Source organism: Mastigoproctus giganteus, chromosome 9, assembly GCF_048544385.1.
Source record: "Mastigoproctus giganteus isolate SK-2022 chromosome 9, ASM4854438v1, whole genome shotgun sequence".
NCBI lineage: Eukaryota > Metazoa > Arthropoda > Arachnida > Uropygi > Thelyphonidae > Mastigoproctus > Mastigoproctus giganteus.
Window position 1 is genome coordinate 226862953 of NC_143583.1, and position 25741 is coordinate 226888693.

At 38.2% G+C, this 25741-nt stretch overlaps 1 protein-coding gene across 1 annotated transcript in view; it reads right to left on the minus strand.

The window, feature by feature from the left end:
• The window catches only part of LOC150081150 (uncharacterized), a 421878-nt gene that overhangs the window by 47818 nt on the left and 348319 nt on the right, over positions 1 to 25741 (minus strand). The window contains exon 17 of the mRNA XM_090380944.1: positions 9904 to 10154. Coding sequence (XP_090237070.1) covers positions 9904 to 10154 — 251 coding nt within the window. The remainder of the gene's footprint in view (positions 1 to 9903; positions 10155 to 25741) is intronic.

The window sequence follows — 25741 nt, forward strand, 5'->3', positions numbered from 1 at the left end:
TCTGCCTGCACAACCACCCCCAGGTCCCTTTAATTCTCTACCACTGTCAGTGTAGTACCACAGAGTTGATATGTTGCTCTGGGGTTGCTGTTTCCCATATGTAGTACTTTACATTTGTCAATGTTAAACTTCATTTACCACCTCTCAGCCCATCTGCTCAACCTTTCCAGATCCTGTTGCAGCAGCATAGTGTCAGTAGTGTCCTTGACAACCCTGCTAACCTTTTGTATCATCTGCAAACTTGGACATTAAGCTTGATATACCATCATCAATATCATTTATAAATACAGAAAACAATAATGGACCCAACACTGAGCCCTGAGGGACTCCATTAATAACATTAGTCCACGATGAGCAGTGTCCATTGATTACCACTCTCTGTCTTCTCCCCCTTAACCAACCCTTAATCCATAGCAGCAATTTGCCTCCACTGCCACAATGCTCCAATTTGTGCAGCAGTCTTCCATGTGCAACAGTATCAAAAACCTTTCTAAGATCCAAGTATATAATATCAAAGTTATTCCCTGCATCCAGTTCTTTTGTGACTGCATCATAGTATCCAATCAAATTGGTCAGGCAAGACTTCCCCTTAACAAAACCATGCTGTGTCTGAGCTATAACTGAAGTCTTGTCTAAATGATCCTGCAGTGCTTCTTTAACCAGTGCCTCCATTAATTTTCCTGGAACAGAAGTTAAGCTCACAGGTCTATAATTACTTGTGTCAGCCTTTGATCCTCCTTTGTGAATTGGGGTCACATTTGCACATTTCCAGTCTATGGGTACCTCCCCTGACTCCAAGGAAGCTCTCATAATTATGGCTAAGGGTTTGCTTACTTCCTTTGCTGCCTCCTTTAATATAACTGGATAGATCCCATCCACCCCGGGTGCCTTTCTTGTGTTTATCTTCAACAGTTTCTCCTCCACTTTACTCCCAGTTATTTCAAGATTCTGTAGCTTACTGCTAGAGTTGAATACACCTCTGGCATTCCCCTTGCTGAATAACTCCTCATGTGTGAATGTCGATGCAAAATATTCATTTAGTTTGTTAGCTACCTGAGCAGGATCATCAACAGTTGACCCATCAATATCAAGTGGACCAATCTGATTCATCCCCTTCCTTCTAGAGTTTACATAAGTAAAGAACTCCTTGCTGTTTTTCTTTGCATCCCTTGCCAAAGATTTCTCGTAATCTGCCTTCGCCTGCCTAACCTCCTTTGTAACTTGGTTGCATATCAACTTGTATCTATCATAGGCTTCTGTGTCATGTGTTAATTTGTAAGTATCCCATGCATTTTTCTTCTCTGCCATATGCCTCATTAGTTCATCTGACATCCATTTTGGCCTAAACCTTGAACAATATTTCTTAGTTGGTATGTAAAGCCTAGTAGCTTCCAAGATAAGTTCTTTGAATGCTTCCCATTTTGAATTTGCTGTTGGTAACATCATCAGTTGGTCCCACTGTATAGAATTTAAATACTGTCTCAGTCCGTCGTAGTCGCCTTTACGGAAGCAATAACCCTTCCCTTTACCCTTAATGGTAGTTACCTCTTTGAGTAAATCCCACTTCAGCACACTGTGATCACTGCCACCTAGTGGTTCATTTATCTGCAGATTCTTAATGCATGAAGAATCACTGCTGATAATCAAATCAAGAGTATTACTCCCTCTAGTTGCCTCCCGAACATGCTGATGTAGAAAACAATCATCCAATAAATCCACAAAAGCCCTGCTAGTGTATGAGTAACCAGCCCCCAAATTCCAGTTAATATCTGGGAAATTAAAATCTCCCATTATAAGACTCTCTGATTTACTGGCCCACTCTATTTCCCTGTGCAGTTCCTTATTATACTCATCAGAGTCATAAGGGGTATAGCACACTCCTACTCTCAATTTTGATCTCCCAATGCTTATGTCACACCAAACTGACTCGACGCTGCACTGTCCAACAATGTCGACTGCCTTCACTTCCTTGGATTTTATGTGTTTCTTAACTAATATCATAACCCCTCCCCCCTTCCTATCCTGTCTATCCTTTCTGTAGACGTTGTACATCCTTAAGTAAATCCCATATCAGTACACTGAGATCACTGCCACATAGTGGTTCCTTTATCTGCAGATTCTTAACGCATGAAAAATTACTGCTGATAATCAAATCAAGAATATTACTTCCTCTGGTTGCCATTCGGACATGTTGCTGAAGAAAACAGTCATTCAATAAATCCACAAAAGTCTTGCTAGTGTGCAAGTGATCAACCTACAAGTTCCAGTCAATATCTGGGAAGATCCCCTATTATTGCACAATCTGTTTCACTGGATTTCTCTGCACAACTGCTCATTATACTCATCAGATTCATTTGGCTTATAACACATTCCTACTCTCATTTTCCCTTTGCCAGTGCTTATGTCACACCACACTGACTCAACATTGCTTTGTCCGCCAATGTCAACTGGATGCAGTCCCTGAGGTTTTATGTGTTTCTTAACTAACAGCATAACCCCTCCTCCCTTCCTGTCCTGTCTATCCTTCCTGTACACATTGTACTCCCCAAATTCCAATTCTGCACTGCTTATATCCATATGGCACCATGTCTCTGATATTCCAACAATATCTGGTTTTGATGTCTTGACAGGCATTTTAAATTCATCAAATTTATTTACTATACTCCTAGCATTGGTGTACATGAAAGTATACGTACACCTATTCTTACTATAGTTACCCAAACACAACCCACATATTTACTTGTTCCATGATGACCCAGTAGCCCTTGAAATTCCCAGTAACATTCCAATAGAAGCAGTGCAAGAATCACTTTTGCCACTACCTGTGACTACAGTTAATCTGTTAGTCTGAGAACCCCCCCCCCCCCCAAGCTAGCAGTTTTCCAACCCACCTGACACTGCCCGATACCTTCAACAAATTAGCATTAGCATTAGCAGAGGCATTAGTGATGCAAGAAAGCAAGTTTATGCAGCATCAGCCAAAAAAAAAAAAAAAAAAAAAAATTAAAAAAAAAAAACAAATAAATAAAAAATTACCACTTCCACTTCACCCCTCTATTCGTTCGAAATACCTGTCCAGATGAGCCTTAAACTTATTTAGGCTATCAACTTCCACGACAAGAGATGGAAGTCTGTTCCACCAACCAACCACTTGCTGGCTAAAGGCAAATTTCTGCACGTCTATCCTACATCTGTCTTTCCTCAATTTGAATTTATGCCTCTCAGGTGATTATTCTGAGCAAGAGGAAGAATTCCATCTGCATTGAGCATGCTCAAACCATTCAAGGCTTTATACACCTCTATCAGATCACCTCTCTGGTGCCTAGTCTCCAGACACTGTAATTTGCAAACCTTAAGCCTTTCTTCGTAAGAGCACCCCTTTGTTCCATTCACTAATCTTGTTGCCCTTCTCTGTACTCGTTCCAGCACCTCTACATCCTTCTTGAAATGAGGCCTCCAGGCCTGTATACAGTACTCTAGGTGTGGCCTAACCATTGCCTTATACAAAGGAATAATCACCTCCTTATCCCTGCTAGAAAAATTCCTACATATCATTGACAATACACCATGAGCTACTCTTGCAGCCCATCTGCACTGCTCAGAGAACTTCATATCTGCCTGCACAACCACCCCCAGGTCCCTTTAATTCTCTACCACTGTCAGTGTAGTACCACAGAGTTGATATGTTGCTCTGGGGTTGCTGTTTCCCATATGTAGTACTTTACATTTGTCAATGTTAAACTTCATTTACCACCTCTCAGCCCATCTGCTCAACCTTTCCAGATCCTGTTGCAGCAGCATAGTGTCAGTAGTGTCTTTAACAACACTGCCAACCTTTGTATCATTTGCAAACGTGGACATTAAGCTTGATATACCATCATCAATATCATTTATAAATACAGAAAACAATAATGGACCCAAATACTGAACCCTGAGGGACTCCGCTAATAACATTAGTCCACTGATGAGCAGTGTCCATTGATTACCACTCTCTGTCTTCTCCCCCTCAACCACCCTTTTATCCATAGCAGCAATTTGCCTCCAATGCCACACTGCTCCAATCCAGTAGTCTTCCATGTGCAACAGTATCGAAAGCCTTTCTAAGATCCAAGTATATAATATCAAAGTTATTTCCTGCATCCAGTTCTTTTGTGACTGCATCATAGTATCCAATCAAATTGGTCAGGAAAGACTTCTCCTTAACAAAACCATGCTGTGTCTAAGCTATAACTGAAGTCTTGTCTAGATGATCCTGCAGTGCTTCTTTAACCAGTGCCTCCATTAATTTTCCGGGAACAGAAGTTAAACTCACAGGTCTATAATTACTTGTGTCAGCCTTTGATCCTCCTTTGTGAATTGGGGTCGCATTTGCACATCTCCAGTCCATGGGTACCTCCCCTGAGTCCAAGGAAGCTCTAATAATTATGGCTAAGGGTTTGCTTACTTCCTTTGCTGCTTCCTTTAATATATTACTGGATAGATCCCATCCACCCCAGGTGCCTTTCTTGTGTTTATCTTCAACAATTTCTCCTTCACTTTACTCTCAGTTATTACAAGATTCTCTAGCTTACTGCCAGAGTTGAATACACCTCTGGCATTCCCCTCGCTGAATAACTCCTCATGTGTAAATGTCAATGCAAAATATTCATTTAGTTTGTTAGCTACCTGAGCAGGATCATCAACAGTTGACCCATCGATATCAAGTGGACCAATCTGATTCATCCCCTTCCTTCTAGAGATTACATAAGTAAAGAACTCTTTGCTGTTTTTCTTTGCATCCCTTGCCAAAGATTTCTCGTAATCTGCCTTCGCCTGCCTAACCTCCTTTGTAACTTGGTTACAGATCAACTTGTATCTATCATAAGCTTCTGTGTCACGTGTTAATTTGTATGTATCCCATGCATTTTTCTTCTCTGCCATATGTCTCATTAGTTCATCTGACATCCATTTAGGCCTAAACCTTGAACAATATTTCTTAGTTGGTATGTAAAGCCTAGTAGCTTCCAAGATGTTCTTTGAATGCTTCCCATTTTGAAATTGCTGTTGTAACATCATTTGGTTCCACTGTATAGAATTTAAATACTGTCTCAGTCCATCGTAAAGCAATAACCCTTTCCTTTACCCCTAATGGTAGTTACCTCTTTGAGTAAATCCCACTTCAGCATACTGTGATCACTGCCACCTAGTGGTTCATTAACTGCAGATTCTTAATGCATGAAGAATCACTACTGATAATCAAATCAATACAGAGTCACTACTGATAATCAAATCAAGAGTATTACTCCCTCTAGTTGCCTCTCGAACATGCTGATGTAGAAAACAATCATCCAATAAATCCACAAAAGCCTTGCTAGTGTGTGAGTGACCAGCCCCCAAATTCCAGTCAATATCTGGGAAATTAAAATCCCCATTATAAGACTCTCTGATTTACTGGCCCACTCTATTTCCCTGTACAGTTTCGTATTATACTCATCAGAGTCATTAGGCCTATAGCACACTCGTTTGTTTGTTTGTTATTTGGTTTTTAGGAGCATTAGCAACTAAGGCCATATTGCTCCGGGATATGCGGTGGTCATTCCTTGACCTTTCCGCATACTCCGTATTTGGTGGTGACGGGCTCGAACCCCGGTCTAATCAAGAAGCATGTGCTACGCACTGCTGCTCCTTCCCACCTGGCTACGGAGGCGCCCAGCACACTCGTACTCTCAATTTTGATCTCCCAATGCTTATGTCACACCAAACTGACTTGACACTGCACTGTTTCGCGATGTCGACTGGCTTCACTTCCTTGGATTTTATGTATTTCTTAACTAATAACATAACCCCTCCTCCCTTCCTATCCTATCTATCCTTTCTGTACACATTGTACTCCCCAAATTCCAGTTCTGCATTCCTTATATCTGTGTGATGCCACGTCTCTGAAATCCCAACAATATCTGCTAAATATTCTTGCACCCTTTCTATTTAAGTGTATCCCACTAAATTCAGAACTAATCTCTCCTGTTAACAAGCACAGAAAAATTCTACCCCCATGAACTTTGCACAATATCTCCAGGGCTAAAGTTATTGACAAGGTTCTCATCATATACTCTGTGTTATTATTTGTGGGCAGAATTGCAGACACTTTCAAATTTATCCCTATCTGATGACTTTTTTTTCAACAATGACCTGTACTTGTTAAGTAAATCCGTAGATCTCGTATTCTTAAAAGTTGTGCCCTTAAAAGATGATATCTTTTGTGCCTTTATGTTCTTAAAAGATGATATCTGCTCTACAACGTCATCAACTTTTGTCCCTAGTAGACATACACTGGTCCTATTCCACCTATGATTTTTGCACCATATATTTTTCATCTTCCTGACAATAGAGTCACTGACAATAACTAGCTCCTGTGGGAGCAGCACATTTTGCTCCGAAGGTGGCTGCAGTTTTTCTGGATGATAGTGTGCATCCCTCTGGCTTTAATGTTGGCAACTGAGACCTTGATGGGGCCCCCCCCCCAATGTAAGTCCTTCGAGAGCATCTACTCTGTCCTTCAAGCTCTCATAAAGGCCCATAACAATGCTGATTTGATGCCTATCTTATTCACACTGCTTACATCAAGCATACACAAAGACATCCTCCTTGGAAACACTATGTCTTGTCCCAGAAAGGTCTGCAAATATTTCAAAAGTTGCACACTTCTTTAGGCTGTGATGCATTGGAGAATTGCCACAGCACTCCCGCTACTTTTTGCACATTGCTTTGCTGCTCTAGTCTAGTATGATTTCCATTTAAATATGATTTAATTAATTAACAATGAAAATTAATAAGGATAAGAAATTAATTGTTTGATTTACTATACTATACTTTATACAAAAGTATACTAAGCTGAGATAAGCTAATGTGTATTGCATAATATACAATATATAATGTATAATACATATTGCCCTATATAGTTTTATCTTAACTATCAAATTCGAGATATACGTTATGAAGTTATGCTATACCGTAATGATCACAATGCTAAATTAGTTATATCCTTAGTTATATCTTAGCTAAATACAAAAGATATATGCCCAAAATACTTATTTATTACAATAAAAACCCTACTATTCTTCTATGCTAAGATATTCCAGTCAAACCATCAACACGATAGCGGTAAGAGTAGCAAGTCGTAACTTACAAAGTCACTAATCTAAATTTTAAAAATACACTAATGAACGCTACTAAGCCTATTTAATCTATTTGTAAAATACAAATTAATGCGTTAACTAATCAAAAATACAACAGATATATGCCCAAGGGGTGATTAAACCCTTCAAAATACTTAATTATTACAATTCAAACCTTACTATTCTTCTGAGCTACTGGTTATGCTACAATATTCCAGCCAAAAACACTCCAACGGATAGCAGTAGGAGTAGTGAGTTGTAACTTACAAAATCCCTGGCTAAATTTAAAAAATAAGCTAATGAATGCCACTAAGCCTATTTAATCTATTTGTAAAATACTAATTAATACGCTAACTAATAAAAAATACGATAAAATTTCAATGAAAACTTATCAGCTTATAGCAGCTACAGAAATCTACGTCTTCACCAAGCGATACCTGGCAGCCAATCCAATTGAACCTAGGCCATTTTCACTTGGTATGAGAGAGTAGCAATATTATCTACTAGTCGCTGCAAAGGAAGCCTCTACCACTAAGTATATGTAGCTTGTATATTCAATGTTTAGTACACAAGTTGCACACATTTTTAAAAGCACCTCTTGAGTGGTAAATCCAGAATATCAGCCAGATTTGATATGGACTTTTAACAGATTTTATCTGTTAAAAGTCCATATCAATCCTAGTTTGTTCCTTGCCTAATTCATTATGAGTGTAAACTACAGTCACCTTTACTCCAGAAGTCTGCAATTAACATCAAATATGTAATTGGTTATTTTGTTAATAACTATACATGTGTAGTATGGTTGAACACAGCCTTATGTATAATTATGATTGTAAGATTGAATTCATTCAAATTAACACAAGCCTTCCAAAATTGGCATTATGTATTGTCTCCTGTCACAGGTAAGGACTAAAGGGTACATGTAAGAACTAAAGAGCACAGGTAAGAAAGAAAGGGGTATGTATCTAGTATCTGGAGTAGTTCCTAAAATCCCTCACCATATTTTTAGTAATTATCCATGGTACAAGCAGTACTACTAAGCCAGACTTGCTTTGCACATTGTGTGTGTGTGTGTGTGTGTGTGTGTGTGTGTGTGTGTGTGTGTGTGTGTGTGTGTGTGTGTGTGTGTGTGTGTGTGTGTGTGTGTGTAATGCTTTTGTATGGCTGGCCATTTTGCTACCATGAAGCAGTAATCAATTGGAAGGCTATCTATCCTTGCTGTGGGCCATCTACTGAAGCTCATACTGTGTTATCTTTATCCTTTTTATCCTATTGGGGAGAAAGGACATCTCTACCAAATAAAATAATACACTACATGGAACAGAGGAAATGGGGAAATAGTGAAAAGAAGATTTGAAGGAACGAGAAAAGAGAATTATTAATCCCACATAAGAAGGATGCAGTCCCATCAGTATCATTTCCAAATTCCTGGTGGAGTAAAAAAAATTAAGGAGTCATCAGCATAGTGGAGAGCTTCTTCTCATTCCAAGAAAGGTCTCATGAGTCAACAGATGAGAATCCCATTCCAATAAAGTGCCAACAGCAGCAAGGAGTTTAATCCCCTTTCAGAAACGACCCCAGAGTAAGCATTTTCCCCACCCATGGCAGTCCTGTTTCACCTGCTAGTTGTAGAGAGCTAACAAGATCCACACAGAGGGCAGGTTCTACATCAATTTATATCATTGCAAAATATGTGTTACAATGTTCTAGTGACCTAATACTGGCCTGAAGACAGGATTCAGAAAGAATCCAGAAATGCAACCAGAGCAAAATTTAGTTGCAATGTGCTTGATAGTGTATTGCATCACTATGTTAGTCTTGCATTAAAAAAAATTATTTCCTTACACTCATGCATGGATTTAATGTATTCCATAAATAACAAATATGTCACAACATTTTTTATAAAACACTTTTTTATAAAAAAATTATTTATATAAAAAAACTATTTTTATTTATTAATTTTTTACACAAATAAAACCTTCTGTTCTAGAAATCTTTACTTTCCTAGAGAAAGAAGAATTGAAAATTTAAGTAAACTTTAAAGATGGGATATCAAGGTTATACAGAAAAGATGACTAACCCTCTAGTGGGTATGGCAAAAAAAGAAATTTAAAGATGAGTTGTGGTTAATTTTATACACCACTTAGCTTTTTTGATAGGTACAGTACATTGCAAGAATAATTTATTTTGACACTGCAATGGAGAATAAGAGCAAATAATACCTTTATTAACAGCAAGTCTTTCGACCCAAAATTTGGTGAAAATTAACATAGGAACATAGGAATAGCCACCACATGGTACAATCTCTATGTAAAATACAGAATTATAATTTTTTTTACAGGTATAATATTATAATTAATATACATGAATAATCGCCTGAGAGGGAATAAATTCAAATTGAGGAAAGACGGTTGTAAGATGGATGTGCGGAAGTTTGCCTTTAGCCAGCAGGTGGTTGATTGCTGGAACTAACTTCCATCTGTCATTGTAGAAGTTGATAGCTTAAATAGATTCAAGGCAGAACTTGACAAACATTTGGAGTGAGTGGATGGGTGAAATAAGAGATTTTTTTTTTTTTTTTTTCGCTGATGCTATATAAGCTTGTGTTCTTGCATCATGTGCCTTTGCTAATGCTATGAATCAAAAGTGAATATCACATGGGAGTAATGCAGAAAAAAAAATTTATACAGGTTACAGGCTATGCCCAGTAGAGGGTTAATATTTAAATTTACATATAACTTTTCTTTACCTTTAAAGTATAACATTTAACTGTTCCTTTTTCAATAGCAGCTAGAGCTTTAAGTTTTATATCCTCACTCTCATGTTGTAGAAGAGGTTGAAGCACACTGTACAAAAGAACTAACTTGGCTGGTATTAATAATGATGATGATGTTAATTCAGAAACTGCACTTAAAAGCACATTGTTAATTTCTTGATCAGTCAAATTCATGGGGAGAGTTGTAAGTATCAAATATAATGACAAGGCATGGAAATTGTCACCTATAAAACAGAACCAATTTTATTACTGGTATAAAAGTATGCATATGTGAATTGAGCAATATATAAACACATGTGTAACCACACACATTTACACACAAAAATTCATCAAAAAAAAAAAAAAATTGTTTGTTCTATTATATACTGAATATCAGTTAACTGATCTTTTGTTGATGCTGAAAAAGTTTTCCATTTCCCCAGTAATCCTTGGGATGTTAAACTGTGCATACGTTTAAATATTTTAAACTTATGCACAATTTTCATTTACTTTTGAAGTATAAAATTTAACTGTTTCTTTTTCAATAGCTGCTAGAGCTTTATGTTTTATATGCTCATTCTCATGTTGTAGAAGAGGCATTTCAGCATACTATACAAAAGAACCAACTTGGCTGATCTTAATCATGATGTTGTCTCATAAATTGCACTTGGAAGAATATTATTATTATTATTATTATTATTAACTATGTGGTGCAAGAAAGCCTGAGGCTTATGCTGCACCAGTCAAAAAAAAAAAAAATTCCCTAGTTACCCTGAGAGAAAGAGAGAGACAAAAGTAGAAGGGAATCACCAGGAAAGAGAAGAATGATGATATCCAGCTCAGGACCCTGGGTGCGCCAAGCCCATACTCACCAGATGTGAGCCTCTGGGGGAGTATATTGTTAATTTCTTGGTCAGTCAAATTCATGAAAAGGGCTGCAAGTATCAAATAGGGTATGCTCTGTGCTAAACTGTCTGAAAAAGACCATTGGCAATTTCTTTGTGGCTGATAGGAATCTGTGGTTGGAATCTGTTATTGATTGAAAAGTTCTGTGGACACAAACATTCCTCAGCAGATATATGCTGAAGAATAGAGCACATAAACTCTAGAACCAACAACAGAAATTGGAGTAACACCAAGTGACATAAAAGTCATCACACCTAATGATAGATGTTTTAGAGAATGATACTTTGGAGAGTATTTTCTGATCACTTTACACACCAGTAGCTATTTCAAAGATTGGTTTTAATAAAAGTAATAAACCAGAAGTGGAATTATTAATTATCCTAATAGAACCTGAACAGATTTCTCTTGAAGATTTTGCTGTCTCAAATGATAGTTTGTGCATTTTATGATCAAGATGATCACCACTCTCTCTTTTTTGCATTTTATGCATATCATTTATCATCATCACTAAACATTCACATGAATATTTTAATTGTTATTTTTAAATCTTAATATTGGCCTTGTTAAAATAGACATTTACCAGTAAACAAATAAATTAAATTACATTGGTGTGCAAAATTTAAGGACCAGTTTCACTTGTAGCTTCTCATAGGAATGGCCTGGATATGCGAAAAGCATACCAAAGGAACCTCGTGAGATACAGAAATTATGAAGGAAACAACACTAACATAACAACGAAAACAAAACAGTACAGAGGGACTTTATTCAAAAATGGCAACACAGCACTGGCTGCCATGATACAGATGCATCACTGCCAAAGATGGACCAAAGAGAAGAGGTGGTCCTCAGTAGGAGATATGGCCACCCCTAATGTCGATACAGGCTTTGTACCGCCTGTCCATACTTAGAACAATGTTGTTGACAAGTTCTTGCGATAACATCAATCATTCCTCTGTCAGTGCCATCTTCAGGTGGTGAACATTTTCTGGTGGATGTGGACATGCCACTAGGCATCTCCCTAGAGTGTCCCATATGTGTTCGATGGGATTTATATCGGGGAACGGGCAGGCCAATCCATACGAACAATTTCCTCACTTTCCAAAAGCATATCAACAACTGCAGTGCGATGGGATGTGGCATTATCATCCATAAACACAAAGTTGAGGCCAATGGCACCTTGGAACAGACCACATGCGGAAGGATTACCTCAGTACAGTAGCGTGCACCGGTTACAGTACCACCTTCCAGTATCTGGAGATATTATTATTATTATTATTAGCTATATAGTACAAGGAATCCTGAGGCTTATGCTGCACCAGCCAAAAAAAAAAAAAAAAAAAAAAAAGTTACCCTGAATGAGACAGAGAGAGAGAGAGAGAGAGAGAAATAGAAGGGAACACCAAGAAAGATAAGAATGATGATATCCAGCTAAGGACCCTGGGTATGCCAAAGCCCATGTCCATCCAAGGTAACACCTCCCCAGATGAGAATACCTTGACCGCCATATCAATCCCTTTCAGTGATGCTTGCAGGGTGATATTATGTGCCAGCCACTCGCCAGATTAGCTGACATCCAGAATCGCTGCTGTGACTGAATCTACTCTCATCAATAAAGGTTACCTTAAGTAAAGATTTTGTGGTTGTAACCTTTAGAAATAGTGTTGGTCCTTAAGTTTTGCACCCCCATTGCAGTATTAATAGTGGCAAATGATACAAGAAAGCAAGATAGGTGGTAGATGACTCTCATCAAGCAGTCCAACACACCACTTTGCTTATTGGGGCTTGAAGTGGTAGAATCCATGTTTAGTCTCCAGAACAAAGTTCCAGCTCCCTTCCCCCATCTCTTCCATCATGCAATATAATTGATGTTCTTTAGAGGTTGTGATGGATGTCATGGCAAGGTCCAACCTTCATTACAATTTGAGGGTACAGGTCTAAAAAGGTGTTTGCAGGCCAGCTGCTAGATAGTCCACCAAACCAAACCAAACCTATTGGTAACTCTCCAGGAAGCTTCCAGATCAGCTAGTGTATCTCGCTAGATCAGCTAGTAACTCGCTGCCACTACTCTGGCAGATAGCGATTGAAAGGAGTCCAAGTAGTGAGTATTGGGGAGGGGCATTATAGAGGCCACATCAGGTCAAGTAGCTGAGTACATTTTTGCCATATGTTCACCATATCTAAAATTTCATACTTCATACAACATGTTTTCCCCGCCTTTTATTACTTTTGAATACATCACGAAATGTCAAACTAATAGAACAAACTAATTGAATGAAAGATTTAAACTGCCTAAACACTTCTTCATTAATTTCACAAATATATATGGTCTCAGTTCCAATCTTGATGGTGCCCATTTCCAAACCCTACATACTTTTTTCTAACAAAATCTTAATTATCAGTCGAATCAACCACTGCTCATCTCAGTTGTTCTAGTTATTTGCTGTATGATTCCTTTCGCTTCAAAGGTAGTAAGAGGCTTCAAAGGTGTTAGAGACTTAGTAATTTGGAATCTCCTCTTTTTGATCTTCTCTGGCTTAAAATCTCTCTCTCTCTCTCTCTCTCTCTCTCTCTCTCTCTCTCTCTGCACATTCTACCAAATTCATCTGTAGCCTTCGTCATTCTCCCAACTTCACTAATGAATTGGAACTTTGACTTCCTCTCTTTGAAACTTGACTTTCTCCAGTTCAAATTTCCTAACAGTGGGAAGTAATTCTCCTTGGTGATTTTAATGTTCACAACACAAGATGGCTTCTGTTTTCTAGTCACAATGGTAGAGGTGATGAGGCTTTTGCACCTACTAATGACCTTTCACAGATTGTTCATTTACCTATCAGAATACTAGCCAGTGCATCCAGTTGATTTAGGTGACAAGTACAATGTTCAGTCAGTTTGCTGTGATATAAACATTGAGAAGATAAAATTGAAAGCAGGAATATTATAATCCTAATGACTATACGGGGGCCAAACATTATAGGCCTAATGACTATATGGGACAAAACATTATAGGCCAAACAGGTATACCGGGAAACAGAGTGGACCAGCAAATCAGAATGTCTCATAACAGGGAATTTTAACTTTCCAGATGTTGACTGGAGTTTGTGAGTTGATCACACACACACACACACACACACACACACACACACACACACACACACACACACACACACACACACACACACACACACACACACACACACACACACACAACCAAGAATTTTGCAGATTTCTTAAATGACTGTTTTGTACAGCAGCATGTTAGAGAGGCAACAAGAGGAAGCAATACTCTTGATCTGGTTAACAGCAGTGATTCTTCATGATTAAGGTAGTTAAAATCTGCAGTTAAAAGATCCATTGGGTGGCAGTTATCATGGTGTATTAATGTGGAATTTAATTAGAGACATAATTACTGTCTAGGGTAAAGGGAAAGACTTTTGCTTTCATAAGGGTGACTACACAGGTCTCAGACAGTTTTTAAATTGTGTGCAATGGGACCAACTGATGATGTTACCAACAGCAAATTCTAAATGGGAAGTATTCAGGGAAATAATTAAAGAAGCTACTAGCCTTTTTATACCAACAAAGAAGAAATACTGTTCAAAGTTTAGATTTAAATGGATGTCAGATGGAGAATCGAGCCATGTGGCAGAGAAGAAAAGTGCAAGGGATGCATATATAAATTATCAGGTGACACAGAAGTCTATATTAGAGAGACTTCGGTATTTGAGCCATAATTATGAGAGCATCTCCAGTCCCTATGGACTGGAGATGTGCAAATATCTCAATAATTCATAAATAATTGAGATATGTTCAAAGAATATCACAAAGGGATGGCTAAGTGAAAGAAGGATAAAGGGATGGTTAAGTGAAAGAAGATAGAGAGTGGTTATCAATGAGCATTGCTCTTTGTGGACTAATGTTATTAGTGGAGTTTCCCAGGGTTCAAGTACTCGGTCCATTGTTGTTTTCAACGTTTGTCATTGATATGATGAAGGCATATCAGGGTAAATGTTTAAGTTTATAGAGATACAAAGGTTGGAAGGGTGGGTAATGACAGTCATCAGGGTGAGCTACAGCAGCAAGATCTAATAAAATTGGGCCAATGAGCTGAGAAATGATGGTTGAAGTTCCACATTGACAAATGTAAGGAACTACACATGGGTAGCAGTAATCCCAGAGTAATATCAACTGTGTGGTGCAACTTAGGGTAGCGGAGAATGAAAAAGAGTTTTGGGTAATTGTGCAGTTAGACACGAAATTCTCTGAGCAGTGCAGACATGTGGCCAGGAAAACTTATGGGGTTCAGTCAATGATATACAGAAACTTTGCTAAACAGTAATTTCTCCTGTAGAACTGACATTAAGTCTTAATGGCCTAAGCTAGTTCTTTAAAAAAACATTGCTAATAAAATTTGTAAATTTTGGCAAGTAAAGCAACCCAGATGACTGTTTCATGTTTAATCATACTAAAAAGCTAAATATCCGTAGAATATTGATTAGTTCAAGATAATTCTAGAAGATACAACAATAGTACAAAAGTACAAATAGTACAAACAAAAGTATAAAATTAACATAATTTTAGATAGCCAAAGCAGTTCTTTAAAAAAAATTGTTAATGTAACAATAAAATTTGTAAATTTTGCCACGTAAAGCAACCCAAATGACTGTTTCATGTTTAACCATACTAAAAAGCTAAATATCCATAGAATATTGATTGATTGGAGATAATTCTAGAAGATACAACAATAGTACTTTTGATTTATGAAGATACTGTGAAAATTATAAATATAATCACGTTACATACAGGGGTCAAAATGGAAAATTCCATGATACTTTCAATAATAATCAAGTATTTGTATGTACATGACATTAGCAATACGTATGAAAAAAATGGAATGATGTTCTGGTATGTTCTGATCCATTTCAAGCCCCAAAATTCAGTATAAATGAAGCAAATTTCGAGAGGCAACTAGAGGGCAGTAATACTCTTGATCTGATTATCAGCAGTGATGCTTCACGCATTAAGATTCTGCAGATAAAGGAACCACTAGGTGGCAGTGATCACAGTGTGTTGATCTGGGATTTACTTAAAGATGTAAATACCATCAGGGTAAAGGGAAGGATTTTTGCTTCTGTAAAAGTGACTAAGGTAGTTTCACAGAGCTTTTAAATTCTAAACTGTGGGACCAACTGAAAATGTTATCAACATCAAATCCTAAATTGGAAACATTCAAGGAAGTAATTTTAGAAGCTACTACGCTTTTCATACAACTAAGGAATACTGTTCAGGGTTTAGGTCTAAATGGATGGCAGATTAATTGATGAGACTCATTGCAGAGAAGAAAAATGTATAAGATGCATATAAATTATCAGGTGACACAGAAAACGATGGCATATATAAGCTAGTCTGTAATCAAGTCACAAAGGAGGTTAGCCAAGTGAAGGAAGATTATGAGAAATATTTGGCAAAGATGCAAAGAAAAACAGTAAAGATTTCTTTAGTTATGTGAACTCTAGAAGGGAGGGGATAAATCAGACTGGTCCATTGACGGTTCGATCATTGATGAACCTGTTGAGGTAGCTTACAAACTGAATGAGTATTTTGCATCTACATTCACACACAAGGAAGTCTGTAGAGAAGTGGAGGCCAGAAGCTTATCAAACACTGCCAGTGAGCTAATGATTTTGTAATAACTGAGAGCAAAGTGGAGGAGAAATTGTTGAAAATAAACATAAAAAAGGCACCTGAAGTGGATGGGATCTATCCAGCTATATTAAAGAAGGCTGTAAAGGAAGTAAGCAAACCCTTAGCCATAATTATGAGAGCATTAGTGGACTCAGGGGATGTCCCCATGGACTGGAGATATGCACGTGTCCCCAATTCACAAAGTGGGATCAAAGGGTGACATGAGTAAATACAGACCTGTTAGTTTAACTTCTGTTCCAGGTAAAATAATGGAGTCACTGGTTAAAGAAGTAATGCAAGACCATGTAGACTTCATGGGTTTGTTAAGGGGAGATCTTGTCCAACCAATTTGATTGAACACTACAATGCGATCACAAAGAAACTGGATGCAAAAAATAATACTGATATCATATACTTGGATTTTAGGGAAGCTTTTGATATTGTTGCACATGGAAGACTACTGTAAAATTCGAGCAGTATGGTATTAAGGGCAAGTTGCTATAATGGATAAATGGATGGTTGAGTAATTGAAGAAGGAGAGAGTGGTAATCAATGGACACTGGTCTTTGGGGACTCCACTAATGTAATTAGTGGAGTCCCACAGGGTTCGGTGTTGGGCCATTGCTGTTTTGTATATTTATCAATGTTAGTAAATTAATAAGAGGAGTTGCCTCCTCTTATTAATTTACTAATATTATTATCAACGTAGAACATATTGAGTATTACAGCTCTGATTCATACTATATATTTATCAATGATATCGATGAAGGTATATCAGGCTTAATGTCTAAGTTTGCAGATGATACAAAGGTTGGCAGATTATTAATGACAGTAATGACAGTATGCTACTGCAAAAGGATGTAGAAAAGTTGGGCAGATGGGCACAGAGCTAGCAAGTGAACTTAAACATTGGCAGAATGCGCTGGTCCCAAAGGAACTAGTAGTTGTTGGTGACTCTATTGTCAGGGAAATGGGAAACATGCTTTGTAAAAAGGATAGGTAGAACAGGACCAGGGTATGTCTGCCGGGGGCAAAGGTTGATGACGTTGTAGAGCGGATATCATCTTTTAAGGGCAAAAAAGGCGATATAGTTGGCACTAATGATATTAAGAGTAGGAGACCAGCGGAATTACTTAACAAGTACAGGTCACTGATGAAAAAAAGCCGTGAATTAGGGTTGAATTTGAAAGTGTCTGCAATTCTGCCCAGACACGATAGGAGGGAGTATATGATGAGAGCCCTGTCGATCAATTCGGCCCTGGAAAGATTGTGCAGGGCTCAAGGGGTAGAATTTTTTTCAGCCTGGTCTGTACTTGTTAACAGGAGAGACTGCTTCTACAGGGATGGGATACACTTAAATAGAAAGGGTGCAAGAATGTTTGCTGATGCTATCGAGGCGGTGTTAGGAGGGTCGGAAAACTGCTAGATTGGGGGATACAAGGACTAATAGATTAACAGTAGCCACTGACAGACGAGAAAGTGATTCTTGCACTGCTTCTATTGGAATGAGCAGCAGCCTGGAAAATAAGATGCAGGATATTTCAGAGACTGCTGGGAATCATTGGGGTACAAGTAAACACATGGGTTGTGTTAGGGTGGCTAAGAGGAAGAGCAGGTGCATGTATACATGCGTGTACACCGATGCTAAGGTGTCTAGTAAATAAATTTGATGAATTTGAGGTATTGCTCAAAATATCAAAGGCAGATATTGTTGGGATTTCAGAGACGTGGTGTCACACAGATATAAGGAATGCAGAACTGGAATTTGGGGAGTACTACGTCTACAGAGAGAGGATAGACAGGATAGGAAGGGAGGAGGGGTTATGCTATTAGTTAAGAAACACTTAACTAATAGTGTTAACTAATAACTGAGCCAGAGGAAGAATCCCATCAGCATTGAGCATGCTCAAACCATTCAAGGCTTTATACACCTCTACCAGCGAGGTGATCTGATAGAGGAGTATAAAGCCTTGAATGGTTTGAGCATGCTCAATGCTGATGGGCTTCTTCCTCTAGCTCAGAATAATCACCTGAGAGGACATAAATTCAAATTGAGGAAAGACAGATGTAGGATAGATGTGCGGAAATTTGCCTTTAGCCAGCGGGTGGTTGGTTGGTGGAACAGACTTCCATCCCTTGTCGTGGAGGTTGATAGCCTAAATAAGTTTAAGGCTCAGATGGACAGGTATTTTGAACGAACAGAGGGGTGAAGTGGAAGTGGGGGTTTTTTTTTTTTTTTGGCTGATGCTGCATAAGCTTGCTTTCTTGCATCAAATGCCTGTACTAATGCTACTAACACAAAATCCAAGGAAATGAAGCCAGTCGACATCACTGGACAGTGCAGTGTCGAGTCAGTTTGGTGTGACATAAGCATTGGGAGATCAAAATTGAGAGTAGGAGTGTGCTATAGGCCTAATGACTCTCATGAGTATAATAAGAAACTGTACAGAGAAATAGAGTGGGCCAGTAAATCAGAGAGTCTTATTATGGGGGATTTTAATTTCCCAGATATTGACTGGAATTTGGGGGCTGGTCACTCACACACTAGCAAGGCTTTTGTGGATTTATTGGATGATTGTTTTCTACATCAGCATGTTCGGGAAGCAACTAGAGGGAGTAATACTCTTGATTTGATTATCAGTAGTGATTCTTTGTGCATTAAGAATCTGCAGATAAATGAACCACTAGGTGGCAGTGATCACAGTGTTCTGAACAGGGATTTACTCAAAGAGGTAACTACCATTAGGGGTAAAGGGAAGGGGTATTGCTTTCGTAAAGGCGACTATGGTGGACTGAGACAGTATTTAAATTCTATACAGTGGGATCAACTGATGATGTTACCAACAGCAAATTCAAAATGGGAAGCATTCAAAGAACTTATCTTGGAAGCTACTAGGCTTTACATACCAACAAAGAAATATTGTTCAAGGTTTAGACCTAAATGGATGTCAGATGAACTAATGAGGCATATGGCAGAGAAGAAAAATGCATGGGATACATACAAATTAACACGTGACACAGAAGCCTATGATAGATACAAGTTGATCTGTAACCAAGTTACGAAGGAGGTTAGGCAGGCGAAGGCAGATTACGAGAAATCCTTGGCAAAGGATGCGAAGAAAAACAGCAAAGAGTTCTTTACTTACGTAAACTCTAGAAGAAAGGGGATGAATCAGATTGGTCCACTTGATATCGATGGGTCAACTGTTGATGATCCTGCTCAGGTAGCTAACAAACTAAATGAATATTTTGCATCACATTCACACATGAGGAGTTATTCAGCGAGGGGAATGCCAGAGGTCTATTCAACTCTGGCAGTAAGCTAGAGAATCTTGTAATAACTGAGAATAAAGTGGAGGAGAAATTGTTGAAGATAAACACAAGAAAGGCACCTGGGGTGGATGGAATCTATCCACCCCAGGTGCCTTTCTTGTAATGGAAGCAATGGAAGAAGCAATGGAAGTAAGCAAACCCTTAGCCATAATTATGAGAGCTTCCTTGGACTCAGGGGAGGTACCCATGGACTGGAGATGTGCAAATGTGACCCCAATTCACAAAGGAGGATCAAAGGCTGACACAAGTAATTATAGACCTGTGAGTTTAACTTCTGTTCCAGGAAAATTAATGGAGGCACTGGTTAAAGAAGCACTGCAGGATCATCTAGACAAGACTTCAGTTATAGCTCAGACACAGCATGGTTTTGTTAAGGGGAAGTCTTGCCTGACCAATTTGATTGGATACCATGATGCAGTCACAAAAGAACTGGATGCAGGGAATAACTTTGATATTATATACTTGGATCTTAGAAAGGCTTTTGATACTGTTGCACATGGAAGAGTGCTGCACAAATTGGAGCAGTGTGGCATTGGAGGCAAATTGCTGCTATGGATAAAGGGGTGGTTGAGGGGGAGAAGACAGAGAGTGGTAATCAATGGACACTGCTCATCGTGGACTAGTGTTATTAGTGGAGTCCCTCAGGGTTCAGTGTTGGGTCCATTATTGTTTTTTGTATTTATAAATAATATTGATGATGGTATATCAAGCTTAATATCCAAGTTCGCAGACAATACAAAGGTTGGCAGGGTTGTTAAGGACACTACTGATGCTATGCTGCTGCTGCAACAGGATCTGGAAAGGTTGAGCAGATGGGCTGAGAGGTGGCAAATGAAGTTTAACATTGACAAATGTAAAGTACTACATATGGGAAACAGCAACCCCAGAGCAACGTATCAACTCTGTGGTACTACACTGACAGTGGTAGAGAATGAAAGGGACCTGGGGGTGGTTGTGTAGGCAGATATGAAGTTCTCTGAGTAGTGCAGACGGGCTGCAAGAGTAGCTCATGGTGTCTTGTGAATGATATGCAGGAATTTTTCTAGCAGGGATAAGGAGGTGATTATTCTCTTTTATAAGGCAATGGTCAGGCCACACCTAGAGTACTGTATACAGGCCTGGAGACCTCATTTCAAGAAGGATGTAGAGCTGCTGGAACGAGTACAGAGAAGGGCAACAAGATTAGTGAATGGAACAAAGGGGTACTCTTACGAAGAAAGGCTTAAGTTTTGCGAATTACAGTGTCTGGAGACTAGGCAGCAACGAGGTGATCTGATAGAGGTGTACAAAGCCTTGAATGGTTTGAGCATGCTCAATGCTGATGGGATTCTTCCTCTTGCTCAGAATAATCACCTGAGAGGGCATAAATTCAAATTGAGGAAAGACAGATGTAGGATAGATGTGTGGAAATTTGCCTTTAGCCAACGGGTGGTTGGTAGGTGTAACACACTTCCATCCCTTGTCATGGAAGTTGATAGCCTAAATAAGTTTAAGGCTCGGCTGGACAGGTATTTCGCCGAACAGACGGGTGAAGTGGAAGTGGTTATTTTTTATTTATTTATTTTACTTTAATTTTTTTGGCTGATGCTGCATAAGCTTGCTTTCTTGCATCAAATGCCTCTACTAATGCTAATGCTAATTGACAAATGTAAAGTACTGCATATGGGTAGCAGCAACCCCAGAGTAACATACCAACTAAGCGGTACTGTACTCATGCTAGTGGAGAATGAAAAATAACATGGGGTAATTATGCAGTCAGATATGAAGTTTTCTGAGCAGTGCAGACTGGCTGTCAGAGCAGCTCATGGGGTCTTGTCAATGATAATACAGCAATTTTGCTAGCAGGGATAAGAAGTCGATTGTCCTCTTGTATAAGGCAATGGTCAGGTCATTGCCTTATACAAGGGGACAATCGCCTGATGATCAAAAGAATGAAATGAAAAAAAAAAAAATACTTTGGAAATAATGAAAAGAATTATTCCAACTTGAAGCCCTTTTAATTGAGTACTACAAACGGGGATGGAGGCCTCATTTTAGGAAGGATATAGAGCTGCTATAAAAAGTACAGAGCAGGGAAAAAAGCAAGGATTACTTCCAGAAACAAACAGCAGCACTCCACCAGGCCACAGACAAGCGGTATACCCCACTCTACCTAAGCGAGGAGTCCCCCCCAACCAGGAGGTACAAATGAATCTAGAAAGATGAGCAGAGAAGACACTCCATGGCAGACACGACAATGATCTCAATCAGGATCACATAGATAAAATTGCTTCCGGTGCATAGCTCATGAGTGGGACACTCTTCCCCGAGACTGAAGGATTCACGGTTGCTATTGAAGACCAGGTAATCAATACCAGAAACTATAGAAAATACATCACCAAGGATACCCAGAGTGTTAGATGACATGTGTCAACGATGCCACCTGGCCTCAGAAATGATCCAATACATCACCATGAGATGCAAGGTGATCACCAAGACTGAGTACACTCATAGACACAACCAGGTAGCCAGGATAATACATCAGAAGCTAGAAAGGAAATACCAGTTGGTCAAAGAAAGTGTACCATACTACAAGTACGAACCCCTGGCAGTACTAGAGACCCCAAACCCACAAGTTGTACTGGGACCGCACCATAATAACGGATAGGACAATCCCACAAAACAGACTGGACATAACCCTTGTGGAACAAGAAGGAAAAGGTTTCCTATCTGACTGACATAGCAGTACCCAACACTGGCAACCTGCAGAAAACCCATGGGGAAAAAATAAGGAAGTACACGAACCTTAGAGAGGAGATCAAAGAGATGTGGCATATGCAACACATAATGACATCCCAATCATCGCGTCAACCATAGGTATGGTGCCAAAGACCCTACATAACAGCCTAGCAGCAATAGGTCTCCCAGCAAACACCTACAAGGAACTCCAGAAAGTTGCAATCCTGAACACCTGTAGGATAGTCAGAGAGTTCCTCAACCAACAGTAACAATAAAAATAACAACAACACGCTGTGTACTTGGTGGCAATACCCATCACGAGATGGAAGCTCCAATCAGGGAGAAATAATATAAGAGCAATAATAATAATAATAATAACAACTGGTGTGGCTTGGCTAGCACTGAATTTTCAAGATGTACATTAGGGCTTGCAAACCGGTTTTATAAAACTGATTAAATCGGTTTTCATACTGAGTCGTTAAAACCGAGCTTCCGGATTCGAATATTTTCTTAGTTAGCCCTCAAATATAGTTTTTTGTTATGCACATTTTCTTTTGTTTGTTCGTTTGTCTGGATCGTTCAACTGCTTTATGTTTTAAACATGTATTTTATTTTATTTTATTTTAAGGTACGAATCTCATGGGCAAGTGGCCCAAATCTAGGAGGGGTACCTTTTATCTTCCCACCTGTATCATGGCACGAAGCAAGTGTACTCATTTATGACTGAGTGAGTCGGAGTGATAGCGTAAAAGAAAATGCTCAACATTTCTCCGTTCCATCTATCTTGTTCACCAGGCAAGTTATGGAACACACCTTATTGATGGTTACCCACTAGAAACAGATTCGCTGAATATTGCATCAAACTTCAATCGTAGAAAGTTTTTTGCTTCTTTATTCCTATTAAATTTGCAATCAAATGTTCTCCAAAAAGCAGCTTCGGCAAATTTAGCTTTTATGTAATTTTGAAAATACAATACATTTAACTGTGGAAAAAAAATTGCAAGTAAATAAATTAAAAATTTCTTTCGTGAAAATTTTGAAACTTGCCTCTTCATTCATTATTTTGCTCAAAAAAGAAAAGATGAAGCACAATGTTCGAAATATCAGAAAATAATGAAGTCGTCTGGAGGATCTACATTATCTTTGAAGTTGCATTTAAAGAAAATGTGTCAGATTGACATTAAACAAGTAACAGTGAACCTCCCGTAAAAATGGTAAGAACATTAGAAAACTTTATCGTTAAAAAATCTATAGAAGAAGAGATTTCAAAATTAGCTGCTTTAGATGTATTTTCTTTTAATTCAATTGTCAAGAGTGAGTTTATACAATCAAGCCTTCACTTTCAGAGAAATAAATACGATAAATTACCACCAGTCTCAGTGCATTCACTGAGACTGGTGGTAATTTATCGTATTTATTTATCGTATTAATGGAATAAAAAATATGGTTCTGAATTATTATAAAACTAAGAAAGGAGAACTCATTCAGCATTTCAAAAATTCATTAGTTTTGGGTGCACAGTAGTCATTGATTCTAGACGAATATACGTCTATACAAAATAAAAGGTATATGAATATAAATGTGCATTCAAAAGACAATCATTGGTCGTTAGGTCTTATTGAGATTAATGGTTCACTTGACAGCAGAAGAACTGAGCAGACTGTGAATGGACACTTGATGGAATTTGGTTTGAACTTGGATGAGGATATTGTTGCCTGCACCGCCGATGGAGCAGCAATGATGATTAAGTTTCGCAAGCAAATTACACCTAATCATCAACAATGTATAGCCCATTGTATACATCTGTCAGTTATAGATGTACTTTATGAAAAAGCAATCAATTATGGTGCCACAGTCTCTGAGTCTCCCAAAGACAATGAAGAAAATGAAAATAATGAAGAAAGTAGTGATGATGATGAAGTTGAAGAAAGACAGCAAGGCATGCTTTATCAAACTGACTTTACCGATGAACTCATTTATTTCTTCAATCCAATGGCCAATATTGCACAAACTATTAACAAAGTTGGAAAAATTTGCAAGCTTTTTCAAAAATCGCCTACCAAAAATGACATATTACAAAATTTTGTTAAAGCAAAATTTAATGGGAAAGAATATAAACTTATATTAGATTGCAAGACTAGATGGGATAGCACATTCTATATTATTGAGAGATTTTTGAAATTGAAAAATTGCATTCCAAATGCTCTATGTGCAGTACTGTCAACTGAAGCTGTGCCTGACGATGATTGAAAAACACTTGAATTGCTATGTGAAACTATGCGACCAGTTGAAATGATTCTGAAGGCTATAACCTCAGAAGATACAGACTTACTTAAAGTAGTTTTCAATAGAATTTCTGCTTGCTAAGCTTGATACAGGAGAAAACCCATTTGCTTTAATGTTTCACCAAAGCCTTTTGCAGCGTTACAATGCAAGACGAAATTGCCAAACTGTGGCTTTGCTGAGCTATCTACACAACCCCAAAAAGTTTAGGAAAGAAGATTCATGTTCAAGAACTTTTGATTTTCCAAGTAAGCAAGTTTGGAAAAAGCATGCTGAAGAGATTTATCAGAGATTATTTGAGAAACATTCCGAAAGAGTCTTGGCATTGAATGAAGAAACTGAAAATAAATGAACTGTTCTTTTAGAAGAAAACAAAGACTCGTCTAGTTCCGATGTTGGAGATACACTCATTCGAGAGTATGATAGTGTAATAAAGAGATTAACTGAAGAGCCTTCAAAATATCCGAGTGAATTGGAAATCAGCAAAGAATTTAAAATTTTGGAGGCAACTAGCAGTAGAAGTGAAAAGTTGGAGAAAGTTTATAGAGCACTGCTGACCATTAAACCAACAAGTGTCCAACCTGAGAGAGTGTTTTCGATCACTGGTCTCTTTAACACAAAAATAAGGTCAAGTCTATCAGGAAAAAATGCTTAATATACTGTGTTTTTTAAAGGATCATTTTCAGAAAAAAGCTGAGCAATAAATAGTAAAGTAATTTCCCCAAGCTGTTTTTTTTTCACATTATTTTTATTTATTTATTATTATTATTATAGGGCTTATTATTTTTTTGTTTACTATATGAGAAGATAGTTTTTATTCAAAGGATTTGAATACAATGCGTAATTTTATATAATCTCAAGCTGGTTACTTTTTGGAGTATTTTAATTTTTTTATTTTTTTCACTATAAG